At 39.5% G+C, this 9,133-nt stretch overlaps 1 protein-coding gene across 1 annotated transcript; it reads right to left on the reverse strand.

Moving 5' to 3' along the window:
- Positions 1–2,750: 2,750 nt before the first annotated feature.
- On the reverse strand, positions 2,751–4,876 carry cxcr4b (chemokine (C-X-C motif), receptor 4b). The gene is made up of 2 exons (XM_004563122.3): positions 4,800–4,876; positions 2,751–4,425 (listed from the first exon to the last, which is right to left on the reverse strand). Exons 1-2 carry the CDS (start codon positions 4,815–4,817, stop codon positions 3,295–3,297), a joined length of 1,149 nt encoding a protein of 382 aa, XP_004563179.1. The 5' UTR covers positions 4,818–4,876; the 3' UTR covers positions 2,751–3,294.
- Between the last annotated feature and the right edge of the window lie 4,257 nt (positions 4,877–9,133).

A 9,133-nucleotide genomic window follows, 5' to 3' on the forward strand; every position in this document is an offset into this window, starting at 1 on the left:
GGATGTTCGAGATCCCGGCTAGAAACTAAATTGCACTACGCAGTTCCGACTGACTGAGGTTTATCCGGCAGGTTGACAGAGCAGACAAATCAGCCCTATTGCAAACAAATGAAGGAAATTTATAGAAATCAAGAGTAATCTGTTGAAAAGGTGCAAAACAATCAAGGAAGCACGTTCAAGCCCTTTGTTTTTCTCCTGTTTTTTTTAAATCAATGTTCAGACTAAGACGATAAAAGAGTATTCTCTAAAAACAGGTTGAGATAACAGATGTAAGTCCTAGATCCAAAACGACATCATGTCTAAGCCCAAAGTCTCTTATAATATTATACAATAGAAATTAAAGAAAATGTATGTTCCCCAATATAAAACTTAATATTGGCAGCTGATTTAAAATACCAAGTTCAAAGAATTTTCCAGTAAGCAGTTACAATGCACATACTTTTCTTTGTTATCATGAATTAAAGTGGGACTCTGCAGATTAAACAGAACATATTAATGGTTTGTTTTTGTTTGTTTTTTTTGTTTTTTTTAAAGAGTTACTATTATTAATAACAGAAATGATTTTTGGTGGCAAAAAACTGACTATTTGCAGACTGTGGTCTTAAGTGACTTCCACTGATGGCACTTTATTTCCAGAAAAAAAATGTATTGTATGCTCATCACTCTTATTTCACTGATGGGTTACAAAACAATTACATTTAAGAAAGTAACATCTGAACTAATGAACTCAGCCCACCAATGGCAACATACACACAAGGAAAACAACAAAAGTGACCACATGTGTGGGCTGTTTTACACATCCACATGAACACTAAAAGTGACACTCCATGAAATTACTTTCACGCCTTTGGTTGAGTGCACTAAGTGCATCCAGGTATCCAGTGACCTTTGGAGGAATGACGTGCACAGCGAGTGATGGTGGTTTGAATACAGTGGGGGTGTCATCAAAGCTTTTCTCAGGCTCTTACCCACAGGAGCTCCTGATAGAGGAAGCAGCCTTCCTGCTGCTCACTTTTCAACCAAAACAACATAACCTTTAGTGGAGCATGTAACCGCCCTGTGGCATTTGTGTTTCTTTCCTGCTTAGCTCGCATTAGTCCTTTAAAATCATCTCTGCGCTTACCGGACATGTCACTCATAATTTTAATATACATCTCTCGACAGGAACAGTTAAATGAGCCCCTGCGCACACTGAACAATAGGCTGAAGTCCCAGTCTGAAACTTTGCACCAGAATCCATAGAGATAATGAATGACCAATTGAAACAATTTCCTCCCTACTTCAACAGCTTTGGCCTTTAACCCAGAAAGCCAAACAAGAAACACTTCTCTGCACGGGTTTGTTTTGCCTGCTACATCACATGTCAGAAAGTTTGCATTTTTGCAAGAGAGGATATTGATGTTTTGCAACAAAAAACACAACACTGACAGTGCAGTAGGGCAGCAGTGTAGACTTGAGTTGTTCAACGGTATATTTTGACCAAACAGAGAGAATAATGGCTTTAATAATGGATGAAAGGGCACCTTCTTGCAGCCAAGGATGGATTCCCTCGGGGGGCTGACCACTTAAAATTTATGCACTTAAATGGGCACTTTAGTCAGTCTCAAGGAAAACGGCATCTGCGTATCCAATTTATTATACCGATGCTCTGTGTTTCTGAAAAGGAAATTATCAAAACATATAATCTGTCAAGTCCATTAACAGATGATACAGATATTTCTGTGTTCAATACCTGATATCAATTCATTCGAGTAGTGCATAACCCTGATATGTGTAATCTGAGTGCAATCTTGCACACGATAGTTGTGATGATCACCATCCAGCAAAAAGGAATGCAGATCAAGAACAGTTATGTGAGTTATGTGAGTACAGTAAAGGGTATTTTCCTGCACTTTGTGATGAAAGCAAACTGTTATGCTAATTTTGGATCGTTTGGGTCCATTTCCAAATCCAAAAAGCGCCTCATGTTTAATTCTGCTTTACTGTGAGAGGAAAATACCCACTAACTTTGTGGGTGAATGGAAGCACTTCTCACCTTTTCTATATGTAAAGACATGGAAATGTATCTCAGTTGGAGCTTTGAATGAATGAATGACTGCACTACATGGCACAGCAGCTTGATGCAAGGACTTCTCACCTCTTCTACATGTAGACATGGAAATCCACTGAATAAATGCCAGGGCTGCATTGTACTGCAGCCATTTGATGGCTTTATTCTACTTGAAAGCTATTGTTGTCCTTCCTAGCCCGAGCATCTGTCTGTCTTTGTTCTTTGCACATTAAATGTTTAAAGTGATGAAAGAAGATAGAAGATTCAGAACAGAAAGACTGGTGCGTCTGTTCAAAGAAATATATTTTATGTTATCACTGTATAATATCAGATTTAATCCTTCTTATTTTGCTTCAGTTCTGAATGATTATTTCCATTCTGTGAGTCAAAGAATGACCAAGTTGAGTCATTGAACTTCTGAATGACAGGGAATGATAAAAGTCAATAAGTCAAAGGGGACCTTAATCTTTCTTAAGACCCATATGGTCACTAATTAAAATTGAAGACTTTAGCTTTTGTGTCACAGCTGCTTAAGATGTAAAAGTGCACAGATGTTCTTGCAATTAAAGGGCCTGTCTGTTCATTCCTCCTGCTTTTCAGCCAGTTCAGGTGGTGACATTTGTGTGACACTCCCCCAACCCCCTTGATAATACACATGCACACACGGGAGTAGAAGCCAGTGAAAAGGCGCACCACAAAATATGTTTGAGTTTCTTTTATTTTCAATACAAACACATAAAAAACAGTACAAAAAATCATTTTGAAGGACTTTTACAAAAGTTATTTTACAAAACTCCAGTGTGGATGACAGCAATAAATTATAGCTTTCAGATAATCGCACAGCTTAGGTGCGAACATAGATATGCTACAAACTATGTACATGTTTCAAAAAGCAGCTACCAGTCCTAAAAACCCCCAGAAAGGACATTGTGTGTCCGAGCTTTGATACAGCATCAAAGACTATAGGATAAAAACTAGGACAATGGGTATTGATTGTAAAACTGAATGAATGGAAATGAGGCACTGCCTGAGGACACGATCTGCTTTGAGGAACAGAAAATAAAATACAGAAAATAAGAACCACAAAAGCCACACGACTGAAGTACAAAGGCACACACACACACAAAAAATTTTCACGTATAAAAACTCTTTCATTTACAATTGTACAGATTGTAGTTCTTTGAAATTACAGCTTAGCTTTTTCACTCCTGAGAGTATCAAGTCACAGACTCCGAGGCTGACAGTTAACTTGACAAAACACTCGAGGACTCCGACTCGGTTGACACAGATGAAATTGGCCCTCGCTTTTTTGTCATGAGAGTCACTTTCTGACTTGATCTGCTACTCGCTGTCAGTGCACTCTTAGCTGATTTCTTAAACTTAACTCCCAAGAAAGCATAGAGGATGGGGTTTAGGCAGCAGTGAAAATAGGCTAGCGCCTCAGTGACAGAAATCCACTTGCCCAGCGCTTGCTGCAGTTCACATGAGGGGGTGAGCACATTCAGCATCACGAGGTTGTCCAAAAAGATGCCAACACAGTAGGGGAGCCAGCAACAAAAAAAGCAAAAGATAAGAATGACTGTGGTCTTCAATGCCTTTTTCTTCAGTGTCTGGCCCTTTGCGCCTTGTGCCAGCTTTGTTATGATAATGCAGTAGCAGATGAGGATAACCAAGCCTGGCAGAATGAAGCCCACCAGGATGTGCTGGAAGCGGAAAACAACTATCCATATGACGTCACTTTCCACTGGATACATGCGCTGGCAGATAGTCCTGGAGTCTGCCGTTTCCTTGCTTTCTTCTTTCAAGTTGATATTTGAAGAGCTCACGCTCTGCACTCTTGCAAAGACCATGTCAGGTATGGTCAGAATGGTTGCCGGCAGCCACACACCCACGTAGATCACTTTATTTGCAAGAAGCTTCCTCGTGGCTTGGCTGTTGGTAGCCCGTACAACTGCCAAGTATCTGTCCAGACTGATGAAGGCCAGAATCAGCACGCTACTGTACAGGTTGATGGTGTAGATCATGTGCACAGACACGCAGAGGAAACCTCCAAAGTACCAGTTTTTGGCTACATCCACAGCCCAAAAGGGCAGAGTGAGGACAAACAGGAGGTCAGCGACAGACAGATGGAGCCGGTACTTGTCTGTCATTGTTTTGACCTTTTTCTGGTAACCCATGACTAGTACAACTAATCCATTACCAACTATCCCAAGAATGGATATTATTCCGTACACTGTAGGTAGGAAGATTTTGTTGAAGTCATTGCTGAATGTCTGGCCACAGATCTCCGGTATATTCAGGTCTGTAAAATCAAATCCAGACCCTTCTGATATGTTGTCAGAAGTGTTGCTGGTAAAACTATAATCATAGTTGAACTGGAAAAGAGAAAAAAAGATTCAAAAGTTAGAAAACAGAAGAGATCTAAGAGGATCATTTAATTACTTAAGAGCGGCAGATTACCTAAAAATTTATTATACATCTCCTATAAATACATTATAATATTTTATGATAACTTTTGTCTTAAGTTGGAAGTGACAATGAGAAAGTCCTCTTCTTCAAATTACTTTCTATCTTCAAATTACTTTTATATGGAAGGAGACACTAAGTTTAAGACCAGTGAATTACTCGACTGCAAACACGTGGAAAAATATAAACTTTATTCACGCAAAAAAGAAAGAAAAAAGTCACGCATACAACAAGAAAAAACAATCCCACACACAGGTTGGGGGAACAACAGAAAAACACTCACCTCCACGCTTTCATCCATGGTGATAACAATCCAACTTTGGGACTAGTGAGTAAAGGTTGGCATGAGACGCACGACGATAGTTGTTTGTTTCAGCGCCTGCCAATAAATACTATTCCGTGCCATTAACTCCTCCCCCGAAAGGGAGGGGGGGGGGGCAGCAGCAGGATGCACGCAAAGTCTCCAAAAAGGTTCGCTATAAATCAAACTTCTGTACTTGTGGTAAGGGCGTTTGTGAAAGTATGTGTTTGAAAAACGTTTGGTTTTACCTGCTACATTTAAAAAAAAGCGAGGAGCTGAAGTACGCGTCTGGAAACGGTGTATAAAACCAATTTGGCAACTGTGAAAAATGTGAAATTAATGAAATCTCGGATTAGGTTCAAGAATAAACATTTTTCTTGATGTTTTGTCCCCTTTTCATTAAATCTCGATAGATTTGTGTTTTTTAAATGTAAAAAGTTAAGAGCGCTGCAGTGAAATGTGCTCACTCAATGACGTTTTGGAGAACATATAAATACCATCACACGCGATTACAGACACTAAAAGAGGAAAAAGGGTCCCTACAAAAGTCCCAACAGTTGAGTTATATGGAAATTAGGGCAATTTTAGGATTACACGGGTTTTTTGACGTTACACGTAATCTGGCTCACATTTAGCGCTTCACTCCTCAGGCTGCGTAAAGTGAGGTCTGACATTTAAGCTGGTCATTAAGCCCCCACACCCTCGCTGTCTTATATTTCTCCTAACAAATCACTTAATAACCGTTTCCGATGACAGATTTCATCAGTAGAGGACTGAGTTTCTCCTCACCTTTATACACAACCTGTCACTTTTTAAGCGCTGTTATGTCTGCGCTCTTAAGTGCTAAATGACCCCCAGCGGATCTAAAAAAGAACCACACACCCTATAACTTTTTTTTTTTCCAAACGGCTTTCAAGCCTCAGTGTGCAAAGCATTCATTCTCCCACGGCTCCACCAAACCACTCTGATTTCAGTTGGGTAATGACAACGCGACCGGGCCACACAAAACTCCCCGCCCTCCTCTGAGACGGAACTGACGGTAGTTTGAAACTAAATATGCTCCATGTGGCACGCAAATACCACTTCTTGTCTTTGATATATGAGAGCAGTGATAGATTTTGTGAGTCCCATCTTCATCACTGATCTCCTCCTTATGATAAGGGCTGATCTTGGCTTTCTAGACGCATTCGTTTTGAATTATGGGAGACACGTGTTTCCCCCCCTTGTCTATATCAACTCTGAGCACATTTATAAAGCGGTATATCAAAAGTAGGCATCATTAAAGTTTAAAAGCTGAAAGCACTCTGTTAGAGACACATACCGTTTAAAAACATTAACAGCCTTGAAAAAGTCTCCACAGTTCACAATTTAATTAAATAAAATTGGCAGTGAGATCTAACAAAGGTTTAAGAGAACATCCTGGTGCTCAAAATGAGGAAGTTTTTTTTGGAAAATACCATAGTCATGCCTTACTCATGAAATTCCTGCTAATATAAGAAGATGGACCGAAACTGCCATTTATTTGTTTTGTGGCTGTGGCATTATGTTTCTACTACAATAAAATGTCCAATGTAAAAAACGAATATAGGTGACCTAAGGAGAGTCAGTCCTGCTTGTCACTCAAACTGATGTAATGAATTGATATTAGCCGTTCAGTCAAGGCGTGTGCATCTTTCTGTCCTTGATGTATTTGTAAAATCCCCGGCAGTGCGGCTGAGACAGAGATGTGCATTTTACGTTTTCACTTTCTGTAGTTGTGGCGTGTGCAGCTTGCTGTACGTGTAAAAGTAAAAATGAAACAACTGTAGTAAATAGCACAGATCAATATTCTCAGAGATATTAATCACGCATCACTGGATATGAATTAAAGCGATTGAAACGGTTACGCGTTGAAACTCTGCTGTAGATTAATCCTGTTTGTTGTTCTCAGATCCCCATGCAGCTGGACTCCTGAGGGGAGGAAACAAGGGGAACCTGCAGCTCAGAGAAAGGCCACTGTATTGGTATGATGCTGTTATCAATGCCGTTCAGACGGAGACAGTTGTTCTGTTATCAGTCCACGAGCAGAACTGCTGGATTTCATCTCAGTGCTGAATAACACAGAGCATTTAATTTTCTACATTCCATAAATCATTTTGGCCACAGAGGGGAATTCTAATGACTCACTTTTTGAAGATATTTTCAGAACTATTTTTCTTTCTCAAGCTTTTGTAGGTTGAAAACCAAACATTTTGCTTATATTCCCAAGGCCTGTTTTCAATTCCAAGGTTTTGTGTTGTGGATTTAAAGGTTTTTGAAATTACACAGCTGAGAAACATACAGCTGCAGCAGTCTAAACTATGCTTTTTGAGGGACACTTAAAAAAAAGACTTAGCAGGCTATTGGATAAAGCATCAAGCTATTATAATCTGTTACGGGCTATTTTCAGTCAGGTCAGTGGAGGGAGCAAGTTGGCAAATCCGATTATTAATGAAACCAGCTGAAAGTGGAGCAAAAATTAAGAAATACTTGTGTTGTAGTAGCTCATACAGCGTCTGATGTAAGTCTTGCCCATGCTGGTTTCAAATGTCACCCCACACTTGAAAGGTCTTTATAAATGGTAATCACTCTTATAGGCTTGGCCTTGTAGTCCAGAAAGTGCCTTATTATGTTCTAATAGGTGATAAGCAGAAAACAACCCAGATCATGTAGGAGACCTAGAGTGGCATTCCTTGTAAACTCTCACCACTGAGTAGTTTTTGGTGCCTAAATATAATCAAATAATGAGTCTTAATCTTCTTTTTTGGTGCTGAAAAATTAAGCCAAAGCAGAAAAACAAAGAACTGCAGTTCCTCTAACGGCCATGTGAGGTTTTCTCCAACCACCCTATAGACGACTATGTTAAAATACCCAATTAGCAGCATTAAAGCCCAAGTTTACAGCCTAGTACCTTTTCAAAAACAACTATACAGTGGGTGGATTTCAAACTTGACATTGAAGTTAAAGACATAGTTGCTTTGATTGCAAAATGTCCTTACACAAGGAGTGTAGCAGATAGCTTTCTGTTTGCCCTCACTTCTGCTAATTTGACACATTGAACTGTCCGACTTTATCATGTTTGTGGTCTTTGCATTTTTGTAGATTTATCTGACTAGTACAAACCAAATGCGATGGAGGCCAAGATGCTAAGAATGAGGCTTCAAAATGTGGAGCCTAAAAACAATGAGCAACACCACAGTCAAAATCCCTGTGTTTTATATCTGTTGTCTCAAACTGAAGTCTCGCATGTAAGTGTCATTAATTATGGCACACCCACCCCTCCTCCACCCTCATGAAGAGTTTAGTTTTAAGCACTATACTGCTTGAAAGTGGCAATACCCAACCCGTTATTGTTGTGCAGCAAGGCAGAACAACCACCATCAAATTAGGTGATACCTGCCTATTGAGCCTGCTAGGTGGCTCAATAGGCAGGTACTAATGACATCTACAGGAGTTCTTTCAACTGATAACAACCATTCAATGATGAAATGGGTGATGAGTGCTGACTGGCATAAACCATTGTGGTGTGGTCATGAGGGAAGCCAGGTGACGTAGCTTCTCTCATAACTCTCACGTTTTGAAAATCTTGCTGAAAAAGTGAGGCTTGTGGAAATGCATACATTTTTTTTTCTAATGACCAATGTGGGAAGTGTGACTCCTTGAATTCCAAAAATAAGTCACATTGTTTAGAAGGGAATAGAAAATATTCCCTTGATCTGTGACCTCATTAAAAGGTTTACGTCTCAGTTTCTACTTTCAAATCCTCTTAGCTCAATTAAACAGTGTGGCCCTGTCAAAATAAAAGATAAGTGTTAAGCAAAGTTTGCTTTAAACTTTCATTCATCAGTTCCATTCATTTTCTTAACTGCCGAATATTCTGCATCAAGTCTTGAGCCACGGCCCTTTTCTATAGGAATTAGTTGCCTTTTCGCTCATTTTCAGTCGAGTCCTTTTGACTGACCATCTTCAGAGGAATTTTTTTAGTCTAGCCACCCAACAGTGACCTATAAATCATTCACGCAAAAGAAAAAGAACCTAAATCAAGACATGAACCAGTGTTATTTCTACATGTAATCATCAACTTAACAAGAAGAAAAATAAAAAACCCCAAACATTATTGTATCTTCAGGTACTTTGTTGCTAGCAGCCTGTCACAAAACATGTAATCTGTGCGTATTTCTTTTGTATTATCTGTGAAAATGCCAAAGATGACTCAGTTTGACTTTAAAAAGTGTTTATGCAGCAGTAGGTGATTCCCGAAAATGTATTAACTTGGCAGTCCTTTACAAATAGAGGAA

This window comes from Maylandia zebra, linkage group LG16 (assembly GCF_041146795.1).
Source record: "Maylandia zebra isolate NMK-2024a linkage group LG16, Mzebra_GT3a, whole genome shotgun sequence".
Taxonomy (NCBI): Eukaryota; Metazoa; Chordata; class Actinopteri; order Cichliformes; family Cichlidae; genus Maylandia; species Maylandia zebra.